The 23,825-nt window shown below is 33.4% G+C and overlaps 1 protein-coding gene across 2 annotated transcripts in view; it reads left to right on the forward strand.

The window, feature by feature from the left end:
• Positions 1–23,825, forward strand: part of sox5 (SRY-box transcription factor 5) — a 242,290-nt gene that overhangs the window by 11,453 nt on the left and 207,012 nt on the right. For both annotated transcript variants that reach the window (XM_028815694.2, XM_028815700.2), the window contains exons 2-3: positions 6,054–6,285; positions 23,513–23,729. In XM_028815694.2, the coding sequence (XP_028671527.1) occupies positions 6,054–6,285; positions 23,513–23,729 (449 nt within the window). The remainder of the gene's footprint in view (positions 1–6,053; positions 6,286–23,512; positions 23,730–23,825) is intronic.

Genomic DNA, 23,825 nt, shown 5'->3' on the forward strand with positions numbered 1-23,825 from the left:
TTGCTTTCAGTTTTTTCCTTTACTTATACTAAATGGCTAGTTGTGTCAAAGGCATTAGGGCTGACCAGTGTAATGTAATTGAACTGTTGTTTATATATACATATATCTATTTATTTTTTTCATTTCCTTTATTGTTATTACTTAAGGTACATTTTTGTACTATTCTGTGTGGTGGAATTAGAAAAAGGGAAACATGCAAAAAAATGATTAATTTCTTATCAGATGTGACTTAAAAGCCCTTCTGTGACAAGCTAACCATTTAAACCATCCGGCTTGGTTCATATGTTAGATCAAGATATTTATTCCTTTCTTCTTGTATAAGACAGCTAAAGAATTTCTACCATCTGACTGCTGGCGATATGCAGAGTTAGAAGCAAGCCATCATTTTATAAATGCCATTATACATTTATTTATTTTTGAGAATACCAAGGACATCAAAGTTATCAGAGGCTGCTTATATTTGTGGTTGAATGGTTTTATTTTTATTCTTCATTCGGGGATACTAAAACAATTTCTTCTCATGACTTATTTAAATGTCGGCTGTCAATGGACCAATGATTAAACAAAGCCATCAGGGTATATCACATTATATCATTCAGATATGGAATTATTTTTCATTTCTTTCATACTATCCCAAAGGCCACCTACTGGCTCCCTCCCGAAAGAAAATTTTCCACCATAAAGTGTGCAGTAAAGGTCCAGCAACTTGCTTCATCCCATATCTGTTGTCATGGGATTTTGAATTCTGCCCTCTCCATAGAATGGGGCAGCCCTCTAGGGGACTGCTTTGTTGAGTCAACGCATCAAGCATGTTTCAGCTCTGTTAATATTTTATAGCTCAGATTGAAGTGTGATTGTCAAACACACATCAGGAAACTATCTGGCAGGACCTGAAAGGCACATTCAGGTCACTGAGAAAAGTAGCTTCCAGAGTGGATACTCCGCAAGATTTCAATTGATAGAATTTTCAATTCATGGTATTATTATTGCTATTATTAATAATATTGAACATTATTCCAGTGTGTTTACAGGGGGTTATATATACATTTATTTTTTATGATGTAATTTTTTGGGTTTTATTTTTGATCAAAACATGTTTTTTTTTCTCAAATATTAAGTAGGCTTTCAGTGATAAAGGTGATTCAAGTAAAGAAATGTTAAAGCACATCGAAAGTCTGTATATGAAATGGTCAGATTTCTGAATAAGACATGCCATAGCAATATATATATAAAGAGAGAGAGAGAGATACACAGATTATGATATATTTCATTAGATAAATTTGATATGTATTTTCCTATTCCTTCTTCCCTATTAAAACCACATTAAAACTTTAACACCTCAGTTAACATTGTGATCTTTAAACGTTTAGAGTTTGGTACTTTTCCACCTGTTAGGAATTAAAATAAATCTGATCGGAGAACAAGCCACTATGTAGAAGGTAATAGGCATCAAAAATCTAGTTTACACTGTAGTTTAGATCTTCCCTAATAATAGTACACACAGAGTTGTGGTATAGACAAGCAGGCAACCTGGTTTGCAATAACAATGAAAAATAGAGCATACCATTATACTACTGACACACTACTGCAGTTTGGCCAATAGTGCTATAGTGCTGAACTACCTGTAAGTCGTACAGATAGAAATCAAATCCTGGCACTGACTTACTTGCTAAGGGAATCACTAAAGCTGCTTATATTCCAATTGTAAAGTGTAGGCCTCAGTCAAATCAAATACAATCAAAGTAGTGTGCTTGCAACTAAAATGATCAAAGTTTTTATTTTTAAATATATATTTCTGCATTTTATTGAGACTGAACTCATATAAAAACCTGTAAACTTTAACATTTGTCAAATTAAATGTACAACACATCTTTGTTCAAACAGTATACTGAATAAATCAAAGGAAAATATAGTCTAAGAAATAGTTAATAAACCTTACACAGTAATAAATCTCCATATCCAACCAGACATCACTTATTAATGCTTCAATCTCTGGGTCATGGTGTGGGCATGGTGTGTCCAAGCTTTCGTCCATCACTGAGCCCACTCACACATGCACACACACACACACACACACACACACATACATCTACATACACGGGAACAACTTTTAATCTCTATTCAACCTAAAAGAATAAGGATGCAAAATCTACACAGACGCGAGGGAAATATGCAAACTCCACATGGATAATGATGTGGGGTTCGAAGCCAGGAGGCTGGTTCCTGTTGGCCATGGAGCTGTCCTCTGAACTTCCATGCTTCTTAAGCTGTATCATTGTTAAACAAATTCTTAAGTTATATACTTTTGCTTTTAAGTGCTTCTCTAGTTTCTGTATTTCTAAGTATGATTTGTTTCTTTAGCAGCTATAGATAGTAAGACTTTTAGCATATTGAAAATGACATTACTGCAAATGTTGTTGATTAAAGTGTACAGATTATCAACATAAAAACTAAAAATTACCTCAGAACTTCAAAGCTAAACAAAAAGGGCATAATTAAACACTTAGTTAAATTTCAGATGTTGAGTGATTCCCCTTTTTCTGTCTTTAGGTTTGTGTCCTGAAAATTAAGGTATAGTCAAGCTGTGGTGTTTCTGCTTTCTTTTTGTTTTTTTAGAGCACAATAATTCTAAACAATTAATTTTATAGTGGCTTTAAGTACAGCCAAAGATAGATTTTCAAATGCTGAAAGTTGGTTCTTATATAAATGTATATGTGTACAGGTACTTGCAAAGCATAGATATGATTAAAATTTATTACCAACTTAGTTATGTTTTCTATTGTGATAAATGCATCCAAGGTATTTCATTCCTTTATAAATCTTTCGTGGCCTTTACTCCACACTCTTTGTTGAATGTGTAATCTATTCTAAAATGACTAAAAACTTTTTTGACAATTTAATTCCTCCTTTGGCTGTATTGTGATAAAAAGGAATATATTTATTGTAAAAAATATCTATATCCAGAGAAGATTTATTCATATATGCACATATTGTAAATTGATAGATACAATATAAATCAAAATTGATTATGCATTATAATTAATGTTTCTCATGTACACCTAACAAAAGGTCTAGTATTAGTTTGTCTAAAGATTTTGGCATTTAAAGTTACTTCTTTGGACTGTATTATAATTGTAATCTTTGAACTGTATTATAATTGTAATCACACATAATATGAACTATAGTATCACTCCTTCCGGTTTTATACATTTTAACCTTTCATGATGAGTTCTGCCATAATTTGCTTTATGAAAGTGCCATTCATAAGGAAGTAAATAAAAATGCAGTACTTATAGAAAAGGAAAAGCATGTAGTTAATATAAAAGGTTTACTTAATTTCTGCAAAATCCAAAAAATGAAAAGTTAGCTTTGTAAAACAAGGAAGAAGTAAAACATTTATAAAAGTTTTACTGTTTCATTAATGATGATATTTGCATCTTCGTAGCACTATAGCATGAATCTCATACATAAGCAGGTTCAAGAACTTCAGATGACAAATGTATAATGAAAAAAGTTGTTAGAATATATTTTAATGTAATCTTATCAAATATTTAGAAAAGCAGTCCACAAACCAGGCACGGCGTAGATGTAATAGCTGCTGGTTTTCTTTTCATTGCTTAGTCACAAAAATACATAATTAGATAATAGTAACTGATTGTGATTTTGAAGCAGCCAGACAGTTGTGGTTGACCTCACCATGCAGATTTGCATAGAGATTGGTGAAAAGGAAGTAGAGTTTGATGCTTTGTCAGGATTTGTTTGGAAAAACCTGACAAAATAACCTTTACCTAAGTTATTATTATTACATTTTTTTGTTATTAATGGAGAGGTATTAATGTCATCCATCAACCAAAAATGGTGTTGTAATTAATACTGATTTCTACCTTTTAACCAGCCAATTATTGTGGTATTATTATTATTATGTAATGAAGAGCTTAACTACTTAAAAATCCCACAGACCACATGGTTGTCCACGATCGTAGGATACTAGTCCTTATTCTAGAATATATCTGTTATTTAAAAGATTCTATTAATCCACCTTTTTCTTTTCATTTGATTTCTCCACTAACAAACTATCTGGATATACTTGAAAGAAATTAGAATGCTTTCTTTGGTTTTAATTGTTATCATTCTGAGTATTGCTGGGATTTTGTCAATTCAATAATTAATTCATATTTAATATGCTGAATTCGTTCATTTTAATTAGCCATTTATTAAATAATAGTTGTGGTACTGGAACACCACATTTAATCCAGGGCTTCTGCCTCTCCATAAAACATCCTGCTTCCTCCTGGGACATTTGTATCCAGTCCTGTGTCAGTCAAGAAATACTTTATAGATCGCAGTAAGTCCTATGCTATTTATTAGTATGGTTCAGCTTTATACCAATTTAAAGTATTTCATAAGACAGTTGAAAGTATTTGACTTCCCCCTTGGATTGTGTCCCTGTTTTCTATTTTTGAAACCTGTAATATGTCTCACATGGCCTGTCTGTCTTCTTAAGGCATCAGTTTAGACTGTGAAAAGGCAGACGTAAAAATCTCTACTTTATATTAGTGTCTTCCCAAAAAATGCATTGGAAACTGTTGCTTAGTCATCATTTTGACATATGCTTTTTAGCTCTGTGTGCTGAGTTGAAAAAAGGAAATTCTGCTGTTACATTATACATTGTACTTTATACAGGCTAAGAACACCTCATTGTATCCCCTGATCTCATGTACAAACATAAAACTAGCAAAACTGTGATGGCTTAAAAATATTTTCTTTCAATATGCTGCACATTTACAGAGCATTACATTGATTTCTGGCCTGGCGTATTTTACAGAATGGAATAGACAAATGCTTTGTTTACCTGGGAATTTCAAATTATTTTATACATGAAAAAATAGATAAATTACTGCACAGAGTAAACATTTATAAAAGATAAGCAGATTGATAAATCAATACATATTCATTTTTCTATTGTATAGTATAGTTTTTACTACATTTAAGTTTTGATTGTGAATGATTAACTACACACTTGTTTAAAGACTGTAGCAGTTTAAACACTTAATTTGCAACTGCTTTAAAAAGGACTATACTCTACACTGCTAGATAAATTTACAATAGTTAAATGACATAAAGTAATAGAGACAATTCTCATTTTACCTTCAAAAGAATAAGCTCATTCATTTGTGTCAGCTTTGGCATCTGCTATAGTAATAGTTTCAAAAGAAAATTAAATAATTTATAAGTCTGGCAAATATATTTATTAAACAACATAATGTTAAATATACAACATGTCTTTGAAAGCATTAATATAGTTAATATATTAATATTCATTGGATGGATGAGAATTATTAACAGTTAGCTCTTTTCATATATGTGTTGATTTATTAATATTATCTTTTAACCATTATTTATAAAACTCATATAATTATCTGAAAATTATGTGCAATTGTTTAATTATGTTATTAAAATTGTCTAGTTCCACTTAGCAAGTTTTCCATTTAACCTTTAATTTTAATTCAAAATGTATGCTTTTTTGTTTTTGAACTTCTATTTTATGGCTGATTGCCACTTATCCTTAATAAACAATTTCAATTTCTTTTATTATAATGTAAGTCATTCTACTAACTGTTTGTAAATGTGTAATGCTGTCATGTTTTGGAACAGCAGAATTTGCTTACATGATAAATATTTTTAAAAAGCAACTTGCTATCCTGAATATTCTGAAGTTGGGAGGAAAAGTTATCTTAAAAACACTGACACAAAACAAATTAAATGATATGTTTACTTTTTTATATATTAGGCCTGATAGGTTTTGATTTTATTGTTGTATATCAATCACTAAATCAATTTTGCCCTTGTTTTTGTCCATTTTAGTGGTATCAGTTTTACCACAGTTGCTTCAGCTTTGTTATTTGGATAAGTTCCTAATCTGTCCAGCACACAAAGGTCTGTATATTACTGTGCACTATAATGCACATAAACACAATGAATGGCCTCTGTAGAGATTTCATACTCACTGTATTATTTATTTATTTAATTTTTTTTTTGTATTTTGTTTCTAGGATGTCTTCCAAGCGACCAGCCTCTCCATATGGGGGAACAGATGGAGAGGTAGTCATGGCGACTAGCAGACAGAAATTGGAAGGTGAGGAGAGTGACGGGTTCCCTGTCATTCACCTACCCCTGAACTCAAGTTATTCCGGCAAGCTTCAGTCTGAGGAGTTTCAGTCAGTAAACTCTGTGGCCAGGGAGACTATAGGCCTCGACAGCCCCACTTCTTTTCACAACTCAATGGTAGGAGTCTATTTATGTACTGGTCATAATTTTATCTGTCTGTCTACCTGTCTATCTATTGTGACTATTTTGGTGAAAAACTAGAAACTGAGGATGTTGTTAATGTTATATGTAATAAAGATTATAACTTCATAACCATTATGTTATTGTCCAGTCACTATGAAATCAAATCGAGAAAGTATATGTGGAATTAACCATTACTGAAATATGAACTGATGATCAGGATCAAATATTTATATGGTGTTTCCTGATCAAGGGTTTCAAAAGAAAAGAGAAAAGAAAGGAAACAAAGGGATTTATGCACATTTACTTCATCTACACAATATTTGAGTTATAATGAAAATAGTGAATCACTAAAGTGTAATTAAATTATAATTATCATGGTTTAAATTAACTTAAAAGTTTTAAAGTAAACCATTCTGCACTCAGTGTTTTCTTCCTGGGAAAACACAATAACTCCGAATTTTTTGCTGAGAAAATAAATTGTATGCATCTAGATTACTGTACTTCAAGCATAATTGAATCCTTTCTTATTTAGAAGATGGATTTCTATTCAGAGTAAACAATTAGAAGAGATGAGTTTTGTTTTTTTTATTTATTACTGTAGAGTAATGGTTGTCTGCTTATCTTTAAACAGCTGATGATTTAAACAGTGGACATATAGTACTGACCATGTCATATTTTAAATACACACCGTTTAAAGGAGTGTTTTTGATTTTTCAGTAATGATGAGTTTAAATGATTTTTTCTTTTTTTATTAAAGTTTTTCTGAATGAGCTATGAACTCATTATTTCAGGACATACTTCACAGCTCTATTGAGTTTACTACATCCCACTGAATAATGCTAATCTTATAAAGTTAGAAAATGTTGAGGCACAATCCTAAGAGAGAAGAAAAAAAAAATCTGGAAAAAAAGTAGGTTATGGTATCAGGTTTGTGGTATGCATTTCTCTTGCTAGCCCCAAAGTTAACTGTCAACAATGCACATAGTTCTCTGTTTCTTAGATCACTGTCAAATTAGATCTGTGAAAGTCAACATTTCCTTTTCCTTCATTTCTTTTTGAAAACTAATTTAAAACTAGAAAGCTCTAAACAACTTTGAAAGTGGTTATACTCCTTAAAGTAATCTCAGCAGTCCATTACAAATAAAAATCCTTTAATATAAAACATATAGTCAAAATAATGATAAACAAAGAACATTTTTGAAAAAATATATAGTCAAGAATGTTTTTATAGATTTCTTTAGCATGATTAGAAGTGTTTTCTTTGTTTTTCTTTTTTGCGTACTTTTATGCCTGTTTATTTACCGATAAGAATGATGCACAATGTCGGTATAACAGAATGAAGCTGCTTAACAGCGCCAAGCACGTGGAATACACTTTTCATGAAGACTCTGTCCCATCAGAGATACAGCGTTCACCAGAGCTCAAAAAGAGCATTATTCTCCTGAAGATATGCAGGTACATGAAAGGAAACCGGGGTTAAAGAGCTACGCTCAAAGCCAACCCTTATAAACAAGCCTCTTCCTCGCCATCTCCTGGTCACTCATCAGTAAATTAGATTATGTAAGACTGAGAATGGGCGGCATATTGGCGCAGTGGGTAACGCTGCTGCCTTGCAGTTGGGAGACCTGGGGACCTGGGTTCGCTTCCCGGGTCCTCCCTGCGTGGAGTTTGCATGTTCTCCCCGTGTCTGTGTGGATTTCCTCCCACAGTCCAATGACATGCAGGTTAGGTGGATTGGCGATTATAAATTGGCCCTAGTGTGTGTTTGTGTGTGTCCTGCGGTGGGTTGGCACCCTGCCTGGGATTGGTTCGTGCCCTGTGTTGGCTGGGATTGGCTCCAGCAGACCCCCGTGACCCTGTGTTCGGATTCAGCGGGTTGGAAAATGGATGGATGGAAGACTGAGAATCACAGCACACACCTTGGATCATTGCATGATGATTATTACATTTTTATCTACTGAGAGAATTTACATCGGTCATTATAACTGCCATCTATGTGCCCCTCCAAGCTAATAATAAGTAAAGTTTAGGTCAGCTTCAAGACAGAGGACAAGATAGAGGATCTGTCAATCATTAGTTGACGAGACAACCGGACAGCATTGTTATAGTAGCAGGGGAATCACACAAATCTTAAATCGGTCGTACCTAAATTTTACAAAAATGTAAATTTCCACACAAGGGAGAATAATGCACAGGACCGAGTCTATACCAGTATTTCATATGCTTATAAAGCTGATACACTGACGCATCCTGTATTTTCAGATCATGTGTCCTTGTTTTTCAGAACAGCTTATAAGCTAGCTAAAATGTCCAAATGCTGACTTTAGGAAGCCACATCAATACTGCCGAACTGTTTTGTTGTAACAGTTTGGAATATATTTGCTCAGGTTGCAGAGCTAGAGAAACACACATTTGTGATTCTCTCTTACATAGGCATTTGTGTTGCAAATGTAGCCATAATACAGATGGTAAAAGTGTTTCCCAATTAGAAACCGTCACTAAATAATGAGGTATGGAATCTGTTCAGAGCACGAAATGAAGCATTTAAATCCAGAAACAAACAAGCCTACAAGGAAGTATGAAGGAGGTTGAAGAAGAACATTATAGATGCAAAGCACATGTATAAACATCTTTATTGATCAGTACTTTAATAAAAACAACTCCTGAGATATGTAGAAGGGGATAAAGATGATCACCAACTGTAAGGATAGTTCCATTTTTACACACTCTAGCAGCAACAATGCCTCCCAAGACATTCTGAACCAGTTCTTTGCTAATTTTGACTGTTATAATGGAGAAGTCAACATCTATGACGCACCGTGTAGCATCGACATCAACAAAGCAGCGGGACTAGATGGAGTCTCGATACAAGTGTTAAAGGCTTTCACAGACCAACTTGCTGAGGTATTTACTAACAGTTTTAACCTGTTACTAGAAAGAGCTTTGCTCTCCATGTGCCTTAAGTCAACTACAATTGTTCCCATCCCCTATCTCCCAATTGCCTTAACCACCATTATCACCACGTGTTTTGAAAGACTGATTCTTTCTTACATTAAGGTCACTATTTCTGTTAATCTTGATCAACATCAGGTTGTTTGTCAGATAAATACGTCAACGTATGATGCAGTCATAACTGCTCTTCACACAGCTGTGACTTATCTGAAATAGAATAACACATATATAAGGATGTTGTTTATTGATTTTAGTTCTGCATTTAATATAAGAATTCTTCATAAACTAATAACAAACTGAGCAATTCTGGTTTGGGAAGGTCATTGTGTGACTGGATCCTAGACTTATTAAGCAACAGGCCCCAGAATCCGGTTTGGGAGCCACACCTCCTCAACTCTGATCTTGACTACAGGGTCAACATCAGAGTATGTCCTCAGTCCATTACTCTGTTCCTTTTTTCACACATAACTGTTGTCCATCCAATCGTCCAACATCAGATTTCCATATTGTTTTGATTTTGATTTCATGTACAACATTAATTTTCTTTTTGCATGACCAGATGATGCCACCATAGTGGGACTGATATCAGGCAATGATGAGACAGCCTACGAGGACGAGGTGTAAAATATTGCAGAGTGGTGTTTTTATAATAACCTGGATCTTAACAACACAAAAGCTAAGGAGATTCTTGTGGACTTCTGGAGGTCTAAGAAAAATGAGCATTTTGCCATCCAAAAAAAAGGGGAGGAGGTTAAAAGGGTAGAAGGTTTTTAATTTCTAGGCATTAACATCACAGAGAACCTTAAATAGTCGGTGAACATCTCTCACCAAGTTATGAAGGCCCAGCAGAAACTATATTTCCTTAGAAAGTTAAAACAAAATTACTTCCCTCAACATTTAATAGTAAATTTCTATCGTTCCACCTTTGAGAGCATCCTGGGCTACTGCAATACAGTGTGATATGCCAGCTGCACTGCAGCAGACAAGAAGGAATAACATTGCGCAGTGAAGACGGCTTAGTGAGTCATTGGGACTACTCTACCATCACTAAAGGATATTTACACTGGCTACCTTCAAAAGAAGGCCAATGGTATTATTAAAGATTCAACACACCTTGGACACTATTTGTTTGCCCCTTTCCCTTTGAAAAAAGATATAGGTCAATCAAAACCAAAACAAATAGATTCAGGAACAGTTTCTATCTAAGAGCTGTTACCTCTGTAATCCCTGCACTAGTCAGGATTGATAAAAGTGATTGACTGTTACGTGTTATATTCTGTATTTCAGTATTTTGGCTCTCCTTTATTATACTTCTGTATAATTATATGTTTAAATTTATGTATTTATATATATCTTTATTATGCTATTTTAGAGAAGTTTGTTGCTTTTATTACAGTGACAATATATATCTGTCTGTCTGTCTGTCTATCTAAGTCAGACAGCAGTTTAGTACATTTATCAAAACAAAATGCAGACGTTCATTTAGAAGAAGGCAGTCAGTATTTGCTGTCAGATTATCAAAAAGCAGCAAAACATGCAGCTAATGGCTAGAACATTGTTATCTTGTCAAAACTTAATATTTATCCAGCACTCACAATGTGTGTTCTCAGTATTCCACAGATACACTAACCATAATTTGTCATCAGTTGTATGTCTTCTTCACTATTTGCTAGCAGACACTGTCTACTTTGAAATGTCATTTTGTGTTCTTTTTGTCACACAATCTAAGCTTTTTTTTTTAGTGAACAGCTGTTGGCAGCTCTAAAAACATCCTTCGATCATTTGCAGTATTTTAGTAGAGTAGAATGCAAATTTAGATCTATATACTCCTGTTAAATACAGTATATGCATACTTTTGTATAATGTATTTGTATTACATGCACACAAAACATATGTTTATGTTATACCATCTGACAAACAATTAAAGCAGAAAGACAGAAGAATGTAAAACTGGCCAATGGTATCTGGTTTGCGACATCTATTAAGCAGAGAACGACAAACTTTTTAGAACACAGCAGATCGTCAGACTTTCTCCTGGAAAATTAAAGATCTGGTCATACATTTAACAAGAACATCTTCAAGAATTATTTAAAGGGCAGTCCTAGCTTTACAAGATGTGAACATACTATAAAACGTGCAGAGGATTGCCATTATGTTAAAACCATTTCTATACAAGAATATGTTATCTGCAAAAAGATGAAACACACATTGCCAAATGTTTGGAATGTACAAGGCCTACTATAACTGACAACTGTGAATGACACCGTTGAAAAACCGTAGACATTGCACAGTATAGCACAGAATGCCATATTTACCAGTAAACAGAAACAACAGTTTGCTTTTGTCCACAATGGGTAATGCAGACTACAAAGTACATTTCTTTTAACATTTTTTTCAAAATATACTTGGCACTGCATAACTAGCAACTGTGAATGTAACAATTCAATTGGCCTGAAAGTTTTAAATTACATTGTTGGTAGAAGAAAAAAAAAACATGGAACAATATAATGTGAACTGTTTCCTATGTTTACAGTACTTAAACCCCTAAATGTAATAACTTTCAAAATATAAATTTTCCTTTAGAAAATTAGAAGTATTACAAGATCTCCAACAAAAACAGGTGATACTTGAACTAAAAAAATCATTTAATCAACTGGTCCATTTTTTTAACAAAATAATACTTTAAAGAATCCATTTTATATTTATTAGCGTATGGAGCATTCATTTTCTTAATTTATCAATTCAAGTTAGATTATAAACATTTTTCATGTATATTCTTTATATAAGGACATGCTCAGATGTAAAAAGAAGATTGTAGATATTTGTCATATTGCAATTCAAAATACTTTTAAGGCTACTTACAGTATATAGTTTTGTTTCAACCTTTTAGTTCTCAGATACCTCATCACTTACATGTAGGTAAGTTTTTATGTGGTAAATTTTGCTGAGATTTTATATGGTAATAAATAAATTTGACCAGTTGTATGTAGTAAGTGTTTTGCTTAATTTGGTATATTTAATACAATTCTTTCTGTTTTGCCAGTCTGCTCTTAATATTTATTTCAAAAAACGATTCAATTCTTATAATATGTTATGTTTGAAGCCATTTTTTTTGTTCATAGTATTTTCTGTTATTACTTAAATTGCATAACCTAATATTTTGTAATTTTGATTAACAACAGCTAATTCATGAATAGAAAAAAAAAGATATTTAATCATAAGCGAAAAAGACAAACTGAAAAGCTTTAAGTTTGACATTTTAATATTTTATATCAAGTACCATAAATTCCACAACTGATGTAAATGAAGAAAAATGAATTTCTGTCGCACATTTTAATTATCTTCTGTTAATCCACAATATGTAATATTTAACATGTGTTTTAACAATACAGATTGATCAGAGAATTCACTTGATACCGCTTTTGAATAATTCTTGATAGCTTGTTACTAATAAGCTTGGACCTTATTTAATCACATATGGGTTTGTCTTCTGAGCTCCTGCAGATTGCAAAATGTGCTAAATTATTTTCTGCTTAGATAAATGACTTCTATTTTTAAAAATAAAATAAGTCAAAGTATATACTTTATAGAACATGTAGGCACTGTGTAAGTATTGATAATCAATGCAATCTGGCAAATGAGATGAAAATTTTATATGTGATGCTTAAAATTAAAGGCATACTTATATTTTCATATTTTATCCTTCCAAATCCCTGGCAAATTATCAAATCCAAGAATTTTTCACTGATGGATTTAACGTCTCAATATGCAAGATGCTTTCTTCTATCAGCATTAAAAATCAGGGCTTAATTTACACTTAATTTATTTATCTTCCAAAAAAAACATATTATACTAATTTATAGTTAAGTTAGTAGCAGAAAAAAAATACACATAAAAACGCAAATCTCTCAAAATGAAATGCCACTTTAATCGGTTGGATGACAACTAGAATGGACAGATTGTTAGAAAAAAGAAATGAAAGCCGATATGGAAGTGGGATCAGTGGATTATTAAGTTCTAAACATCTTCTCTTGGGGTGGATTGCAGAGCTGGTTGGCATGTGTAAGATGTTAAGTTTGCAAAGGCTTTAGCGCCAATCCGATCCCCTCTGACTGGCAGCAAAGTTGAGTGAGAGAGAGATTTACATGAGAGAACTCAGAGGGGCTTTGTCACGGCAATTGTATAAAGTGATATACAGTGTAAATCGACTCGAGCGTGTCCCTGGATAGCGGGTGGCTTACAGCCTCTCGCAAGCAGAGATTACTGCTTTATCTTGTCATACTAAATTAACACAGCAGCACACAGTTAAACAGTGGTGACCTCTTCATCTGTGGAAATTGCTGCTAAGAGAGAAAAGGGATGGTATTTAAATCTTCCCTTATGTTTTTCTGTTGATTTTTTTTCCTTTTCTTTCATGGCCTCCTGAGTTCTAGGGTAAACGATTTGTATTTAGAGGGGAAGGGATTTACATGCAGGTGATAATAGCTAGGTGTTAATTAATCCTTTGTTGTTTGATTAATGAGTAATTCATGCCAGCTAGCAGTGTACTGAGAGAACTTTATTCTTTGTACTTTATCCACCCATTTCTTGTTTAATTCAAATGGTTCTGCATTTTTATCAGAATGAAATGCCTTGATAGTTCAGCTCCACTTAACAGGACTTGTTTTGTAATATTGTAATTGTTGCTTGAGAAAGTATAATTATAATTATAGCTTCTGTAGTTAATATCAATTTATTTATAAATGCTTCATTTGTGTGTGATTTGAGTCTTTGTTAAAAAAATAATGCATATATAGATGTATTTGTATTTAACTGTGCTGAAAACATGTGTCTATATAAATCATTTAATAAATGACTGTTCCAATGATTGTTATAGAGTGTTTCATATTGGTGAATCCTGAACACAGTGTAATGTGTCTGTGATGTGCAGATTTGTGTTAAGATGTGGGGACTTTTATTTGTTTTGTATGCCTTCTTTGAAATGTATGAAATTTTGTAAACATCTGTTAAATACATTATATTAATATATTGATATTGATTTTACCCATTCAAAAAATATTAATTTTTTTTATTTTTGAATTTTTGAAGTGTATACTTAAAATAATTAATTAGGTATTCCCTTAAACATTGGTGAAGTTTGGAAAAGCTTGATTAGCTAAACTTATTTTTGAATACTCCAGAAATGCATAGTGGCATTTTTCGTTATTGAAAATGGTGAATAATGAGCTTGAGCACTGAATGTTTTATGCCACATCCTATTGCATGTTTCTTTTGACAGAAAGGTAGCATTCATCATAGGTACCTGCTTTACATTTGTGATTGCAACTTTACTATTATTAACAGTATTAGATCAGTTTCATGTAATGAGAATATTCTTTTGAAAATGTTTAACAGCCAGTCAATAGAAGAGTGCAGTACATATTAAGACACACAGTAAGAAGCTCTTGAGTGGGTTTCATGAGTAATCTGCAAATATCATGTGGGATTGTTATACTGCCGCAGTGACCATGATTATGATTGGGTTACATAGGTGTGCCCTGTCACAGACTGGTATTCCTCCAAGTGTTGACTCCTGCTGAGTGCCGAAGACTGCTGCTTGCTATTACCCTTATAAACATGATGACAACATGGTCAGATTTTGTTGACTCTGTTTGAATATTCATACATTTATGCATGAATTAATTCTAGTCTTATGCACTACCTCTTATGGGGTCCCCATGTTTATTACTCATTTTGTTCTTCATGTCTTGTATAAGCCGTAAAAATTAAAGAAGTGTTTTTTGTGGGGTATTATTTACTACCTAGGGATAAGCATCTCACTTATATTAAGTACAAATGTAAATTTGTAAAATAGATTGTATGTTTTGCATACCTTACATTATATGAAAATACACCTTTGGACCTCTCCAGCACTGAACTTAATAATAGTCCAGGGAATAACCATCAATAATATTTTCAGAGTTTTTGTCTATTATATACATGCATGACCGTATTAGAATTTTAGCTCTTACTGTACTTAATTGCATTAAGCAGCATTACATTTTTATAGCATATGGTCTTACAATGTGGCCAACCTTTAAATGTTATATACATAGAAATTAGTGTTTCAAATCCAGCAGACTGCAAAGTAAAGATTCCCATCTTTCCAGTGATATACTGTATAGTATTCATTTTTCTTTTAGCAGTTGTACTTTATGAATGTGGTGAATTTTCAGCTTAAATGAATAAAACAAATAAATTAAATACATCTAGATATTAGTGTTGATTGCCAAAAACCCATAAAATGCTTTTCACACTGAATGTACTGTATTGGCCAGTGACCTTGTTTGCTGAATATTTTTCCGGAAATCCATCCTGCGATGAACATTTTTTTTCCAGTGCCCCATGATGCTTTGCAAGGTCAACATGACATCACAGAGCTGTAACAGCATGTACAGAACTTTCATGTAGGGCTATCATAAGATCATGGCTGAGCCAGATTTCTATCCTGCATGCAATTAAAAAAAAAGAAAAGAAAAAAAACTAAACCAGCAGTATTTTCATTTATGGGGTACATTAACTGACATAATGTGTACTGCCACCAGATATATAACACTGATTCCTGGTGCACTGCATGACTAATTTGCTTGCATATTTAGCCATGCGCCCTAGCTAAGATAGCAAAACAAGCCTTAAAGGAGCCCTTCCCTTATAAGAAAACACAGGAGAGCCTATGAGATAAGAATAGAAGAAAAGATTTTTTACTATTTACAATCTTTTTTCTATTAATGGAAGAAAGCAGTGTAAGGCATCTGCGCAGACATATAGGAAACAGCAAAGACATTCCGGCTGCGTCTTGAGATGTTACATCAAACAATAGAATGAGCCAGTCCCACATCATCACTAAGTTGCATGCCAATGTGTGCCACAAGATTGAAACACTGTGAGGGCAATGATCTATATTTTATTTACTTATTGTTAGTTTGTGGCCATTTTTTGTATTTTGTTTCTAATTACCTTTCCATCTATATCTTTTATTGCTTGAGGCACAGTGGCACAGTTTTTAGCACTGTTGCTTTACAGTTCAAATCACATTTTTGGCCACACTCATTGGTCCAGTACAGTTGACAGATGCTTCCCTAGAACTCAGGATCATTTAGAAGGATGTTGCCCCTTTATAATCCACGCAAAACTAGTTCAGTTTCTCCTTCCCTATTGACAGTGCATTTTGCAGAGTTCGGCACAGAGTTTGGCAAAGTTCCCAAATAATTTTGCAATTGCACAAAACTCATGGTGAAGTGAACTCTGCAGTATTCGCTCATCACTACTAGATAAAAATAGATGTATTTTTTTAAAGAAAATGCTTTAATTAAGACTCTTTCATGAAAAAGTTGACACCCAGCTGATTACATCGACAGGCAGAAAGTAAGAGCCTTATAAGTGCATGTTTCATCCACTTTTAGTTCATCACTCTCTTTATTTGTGCTGTACTGTACTGGAAAAAGGTTGGAAGGGAATGACTGAAAAAAAACAGAAATCATGATCAATATGAGACAGCCTACACAAAGAATAAAAAATGGGTAGATAGATTGGTAAATGGTAGCTCGGCTTAGTCACTTGAGCTAGTGAATGCAGACCTGGAAATCTCTCGAGGTGTTCGTAAAGCATTAATTAGCACCTGTTTTCAGTAAAATGGTGTCAGCCTAATGACATACACAGTATAGAAGGAGAACAAGCAACTCATGGAGGAATCACATTAGTCGTCCTATGAAAAACTGAAGAATTGTGTAGAAAACAGTAGACAACTTAACATACATTCTATTTTTCTACCACATTTCATACTTTGGGTTACTTTTATTCTGAAATTTTTACTGTTTAAACCAAGAAATGGCTCTTAATTATATTCTTCATATGTCTGCTTCTTGTAAAAAACAGAAGTAAAATCAGTGCAATGAGTGATCCGTTTTAAAATATACTTAATTTCATATGGGGTCTTGGTGCACATCTGGTTAGGATCTTACTGTGATAAGAATATCAGTCCTTCACAAGAGAACTGCTAAAAACCAAAAATGTTGTATTTACTGTTTAACCAATGAGCAACATACAGGTACATGAAATGATATAATCATATATGCTTTTCTCTGCGGTGGGCTGGCACCCTGCCCGGGATTTGTTCCTGCCTGCGCCCTGTGTTTTCTGGGACTGGCTTCAGCAGACCCCCTTGACCCTGTGTAAGGGTATAGCGGGTTGGATAATGGATGGATGGATATATGCTTTTCTCCCAGAGGAGCTAGATTCTGCTTTGTTTGCAAAAAATACAAGGCTGGATTTCATCCATTATGCAACGCCAGTTCAGTTCAGATCATTTAATGTTACTGCGTTAAGGTTGTTTTTTATTACTATGTTATATGTATGTTACTTTCTATTACGTATAGATGGTTGTGTTAGCCATATCTTCTGGAATCCTAGTCAAATGAAATTTCGACACAGCTTAGAACTTTTAAGTAAATGAGTAGTTGAAATATTTTGTTATTTTCCACTTCAGATAAAAATACTAGCCATTTGTTATCATATAGTATTAAGTTTCATTTCAGATTTGATTAAATGTGATATTTTTGATTTTCATGGGACTAGAAATGCTGTTCAATGGATGCACACATTCTTAATGTTGACCCTTTTTGTGCGTGTGTGTGTCTTTTTTAGTATATGAGATGAGACTTGCCATTTAGTTTAGATTACAAAAAGTCTACCAAGGAATGAGGGTTTTTAAATGTGGGGAGGGCAATCAGTATGGAGGCTTTTCTGCTCTGTGGGAAGTCTGCTTAAATAAGCACTATTCAGTGATACGGTTAAAAACAAAACTTGTTCTAATTCTGTTTTCATGCTTAAGCTTTAAAAGGATAAAGTAAAACATTCAGGAGTACAGTTTATTTACTTTGTGCAGAGTGATTTAGAACGGAACTGACATTTGCAAACTGAAAGCAGAACCACCTACACCCTTAGTAGTGCACACTGACAGATACACAGTAAGCAACCAGAAATGAATATTCAAATTGTGAACTAGATGTTATAATAGCATTATTATCTCAGATGTCATGGGTTGTTACTGCTCATTTTGATGAGGACCAGCCCTATTTCTTGATGCTTTCTAGAGTCCATATGTTGACAGTTAAACATTGGACTACACTTTGATAAAGATTTTGTCACTGTCAGTGTTACGTTGGACATCTAATGCCTAAGGCTACACATTGTCTCTCTTAACTTTCAGAAATTAAATTTTTTTAGTTTTCATATTTCAGCTGTGAACAGGCGTCATTATTTAAAGTAGCTACTTTTACACTTGAACAGTTAGATTAGCTAAACTATTTTAGCTGTTATCTCAGATTGTAAAAATATTTTATTTTTCAGATATCATCATCCAGTTGGTGCTATGTCCTTTGAAAATTGGTTGACTTTCTTACAAATATCTTTTGTAATATTGCTTATGAACACCAGTCCCCAGACAGCATTCTGAACAAAAAAAATGTTTTTTTTTTCATTTTTAAGTAGGGTATGGATTATATAAATGTGATATGACAGGTGTGACATGATTTTTTTAAATACATGCACAGATTGTGTAGTGAATGTCAGAGTGTTTCAGCCCCCCCCAAAATACCAGAGTATTATTGTTTTGGTATGTACAGTTACATGAGCATGTCTTTTCTTCTGTCAGCTGGAAGAGAACATTAAATAAATAGATTTTTGTTGTTTTGTTCAGCCTCCACAAATTCACTGTATTCAATAGTGAAATTTAATTTTGAGGTGTAATTTTAAAATATTATTAAAACTAGTGGATTATGATTGGGAAGTAAAAATTTTGAAATGACTGTCATAGAAGCAGTTTTAAAAAATCAACCAATTAACTGTGGGTGCACATATCTAAAACAAGTACTGTGTTACCTAAGTTCCAATTTAAATTTTTTAACAACAAGTAGGCCAAAATAAGAAAAATGAGATATATGTGTGTTTATTTATTACAGAATAGACTTACATGCTTTATTGTGGGTATTTTAATGCTTGTATGCCAGTAGCCTATTGCAGTTTATTCCACCATGTGTAATAGACTGGGTTCAAATGTTGATCTTGCATGTTATGTAATTATTGTTTTGTTCAGCACCTTTCAAACTGTAGCATAATAAAAAAAAACCTCAATACAGATAAACAAAAAATTGAAATATGTTGATTTATAATTGTATGAAGTACAGCTACAGAAATAATTATCTGCCTATTAATGTTTCAGTATGCCAAATACTTTCTTTGGCAAACAAGTACAGACTGTCAGTCAGTCATTGTCCAACTCGCTATATCCTAACACAGGGTCACAGGGGTCTGCTGGAGCCAATCCCAGCCAACACAGGGCGCAAGGCAGGAACAAATCCCCAGGCAGGGTGCTAGCCCACTGCAGGGCACACACACCTAACCTGCATGTCTTTGGACTGTGGGAGGAAACCCAAACAGACACGGGGAGAACACGCAAACTCCAAACAGGGAGGACCCGGGAAGCAAACCCAGGTCTCCTTACTGCGAGGCTGCAGGGCTACCACTGCGCCACCCCCAAATACAGGCTGGTAAAATGTAAATGTTATTATTCAAACCTATATCTCAGTTATGATTAATGTAGATTTTTGCCTATTCTATGAATGCAAAATAGATTAAATAATAATTAAACATACTGTACACATGCAGTGTACCACTTTATTTTTGCATTTGAAAATTATTTGAATAATATGCTAGCACACTTAATTTATAGAGTTAGTTATATATTGTGGAAAAACCCTGACATTTTTTGTGGATATTCTACTTAAATAATAAAAGTAAGAAAGAAAAAATACAAAGCTTGGCCATTCATTGTGTGTTAGTTTTTGTAACTTTACATAAGCTGTAGATAAACTATATAAACACTATTACGCTTGAGAACTTTTAAGTATACTTCTGAGTTCTTCCACCTTAATTCCTCTTTCAGTACAATTTCTAAACAGATAATTTAATGGTTCTTTCTTAATGGAAGGTTCAAGGAAAAGACTATCTTAGCCATTCAGCCAGTCATTCAATTAAACTACAGCTGTTTAAGAGGAAGGGGGTGTTAATTCTTCATTTCAATTTGTTTTTTGAAATAATCTTTCCTCCATTCCCTCTGCAGCCACATTCTCCTTTGGGGTTGTCCCTTTTTTGTAAATGTAATGTAAAAGCTTTTGGTAAATAATCATTCTGTTTGATACTTCATGAAGTGATGGCCAATCTTTTGAAATGAATCAGCAAACTAAGGATTTGTTTTCAATATTTCAAAATCATTTTTCAAATATATTATTTATAGAATACAGTGAAATTCTTACTTGCATGTCTGCTTCCAGGAATTATTAAAAATAATACATTTCTAGTTTTACTTATTATTTTTTTTTTTGCATATGGTGGCATGTCTTCACCAATACGCTAAAAGACAACTGACATGCAAATCTTTTGCATGCTGGTATTAATTTACTGTACTTTATATAAGGTTTTCTCTTCAACTCAGCTACATTAATTATAATGTGTAATAGAACAATTTTACAGATACATAAATTTGCTGAATGTTCTTTACACTTCATAGCCTACTGCACTGTCATGTGAAGCTTTGTTGTGGTGTTATTGGAAGGCATAAAATCTGTCAGGACTCTGGATTAATAGTCATGCACTTCTTTAAATAAAGTGACAAAATCTTCACATGCCCAGAGAGAACACAACTGGGCTTTGGCTTTATGTCTTTTTGTAAGACGATATTGTCATTAGTATGTGTGACCTACATCAGCGGCTACACTGATGTAACTCAGTACAGTATGTTTCATTTTTTAAACACTTTTATTACTTTCCTCAAAGTGGTTAATACCATTGTCTAGTGTTGTGACTTTTCCTGTCAATCACAGGGTGCTGTATTAGATAATAGGACCAGATTAGGTAAAGCTTACTAAAGATTAACAAAGGAAGACTGTTGACCTCATCTGCAAACATCTGACTTGTTTTGTAATTAAACCTTACAATAGATATCCCTGGTTTTGGAAGAGGTCCAGCAGCCAAAGGAAAGGAACATGAAACTCAAGATTGATTATTTTTTTTTCTCCTGTTATGTTTGTAGCCTATTCCATAAACAGGTACTTCAGTAATAATCTATTTTCAATACCTAACATATATTTACAGACTTGACTTAGTACTAGGGTGTTGTACCGTGTTAGCCATTATGAATGTAGCGAGAAGTCAAGTAAAATTACACCTTTTATTGGCTAACTAAAAAGATTACAATATGCAAGCTTTTGTGGCAACTCAGGCCCCTTCTTGAGGCAAGATGTAATCTGAAGAAGAGGCCTGAGTTGCCTTGAAAGCTTGCATATTGTAATCTTTTTAGTTAACCAATAAAAGGTGTCATTTTGTTTAACTTCTCACTACAGACTTGAGTTGTAATTTCATTTTCAATTGTTGAGTTGAAAAAAGTACCTTTCCTCATTTTTTCTGACAAAATTATTGGAAATGTAAAATGTTTACACCATGTTATATTCTATTACTGTTGTATCATTATACGTTTTTTCAAAGCTATTCATATGTTTATTTAAAATATGCACTGATTTCTGTATACAGTAATCTTTGTAAACTATTTACATATAGTTTAAGAAGATGTAGCAATTGTTACTAAGAGAAGTCAGATAATTTGGAAAGTTTAAGCTAATCCAAATCAATACTTTTAAAGTTTTTAATAAATAAACAGTATGAAAGTATTTAATACAGACCCATCCATCCATTTCCACATTTCCTTACTTAAGTAAATTTAGTTTTTCCATGGACATATTCAGGAACATTCGTGTGTTTAAGTTTTGACAGACTTTTAAAGTTACAGACTGATAAAATGTTATATTATGTGTTGTTGGTACAAGTGGAATGAAAATAATTATACAGTAGGTGGAATCTTTTATATAATTAGTCCATTATGTGACTGAAAGGTTTTTAGAAAAGAGCGTAATTTATGAACAGCTGTTTTGTTACCCATTTAAACTGTGGTGTAATAATTGGTCTTATAGCATTGTTTGAAACTGTCAGTCAGTCAGTCATTTTCCAACCTGCTATATCCTAACACAGGGTCATGGGGGTCTGCCAGAGCCAATCCCAGCCAACACAGGGTGCAAAGGCAGGAACAAATCCCGGGCAGGGCGCCAGCCCACCGCAGGACACACACACGCACACACTAGGAACAATTTAGGATCACCAATGCACCTAACCTGCATGTCTTTGTACTGTGGAGGGAAACCCACACAGACACAGGGAGAACATGCAAAATCCATGCAGGGAGGACCCGGGAAGCAAACCCAGGTCTCCTTACTGTGAGGCAGCAGTGCTACCACTGCGCCACCGTGCTGCCCTGTTTGAAACACTTATACAATTATCTATTTTTTCATTATTTTAAGAATTGTAGTATGTTGCATCTTAATATGATTTAAGTATTAACATCCATAATAATTTACCATTATGATAACAGAAAACAATCTATGGAAATATGTGATTTCACACATCTGTTTTGTGTTGGTGCATGTAACTTCTGTAAGTGCATTTGCAGCCTGCAAAATACTTTTGATATAATCTAAACCAAGAATTATTTACATATGAAAAGTCCAATATATTTCTCAATAAACTTTGATTCAGTCTACTATAATGAAAACACCTACTTTTGTATTTAATTTCATTTTTAAATTAAAGATAATCATATTACTGTGACTAATAATTTTTATGTGAATTGTATCTTTTTCAGCAATTTTATGGCTTAATTCCAAAAATGCATTACTTTTTAATTTTTCATTATTTTGATACTATATTTATAAATAGCTTGGTGCAAAAACTGCAAGAAAATTGAAAGTTTGTTTACTAATTGGAATTTTCTGCACAGGAAATTAAGATTTTTTTTGCCACAAGTAAATTGATAATCGAGAATAATTAACTTTTACCGAATATGGAAAGCATTAAATCTTCCATAACCTCACTTTTTTATCACCAGTGGTGCAAAGTACGTGCAAATTAAAAAAAATTCTGATTGTTTATCGCTAATGGTAAAATGAATGTAGTACATAAGACACGGTCTTATTTTAAGAATCTACTTTTATTTCACCTGACCGTAAGAAAATTTTTGGAAGTTGGCTGCATCTAGATTTAACTCTTGAACTTTTCAAAGTTTTTTCATTGATATACACTTGGTTACAAAAATTTTTTTAAGTGTTTTTTCTTTTTTTATTTTCAGCAACTGGATGGCAATAAGGGTGCATCGCTAAGTCCTTATTCACAACAAAACTCATCTACCTCACCAGTGAAGATGGAAGATGTTTCTCGCCAGGGCAGCGACTCTGGATCCTGTGTCACACTAGGAACACCAGAAAGGCGTAAAGGCAGCCTGGCTGATGTGGTTGACACACTGAAACAGAGAAAAATGGAAGAGCTTATCAAAAATGAGCCTGAGGGTGAGTTTGACAACAAAGATAAAATGCTCTTTTCAACTCTACTTGAAAGTTTCAATGCAATGATACAGTATTTGATCAAAAGAATACAGAAAAAAA

This window comes from Erpetoichthys calabaricus, chromosome 1 (genome assembly GCF_900747795.2).
Source record: "Erpetoichthys calabaricus chromosome 1, fErpCal1.3, whole genome shotgun sequence".
NCBI lineage: Eukaryota > Metazoa > Chordata > Cladistia > Polypteriformes > Polypteridae > Erpetoichthys > Erpetoichthys calabaricus.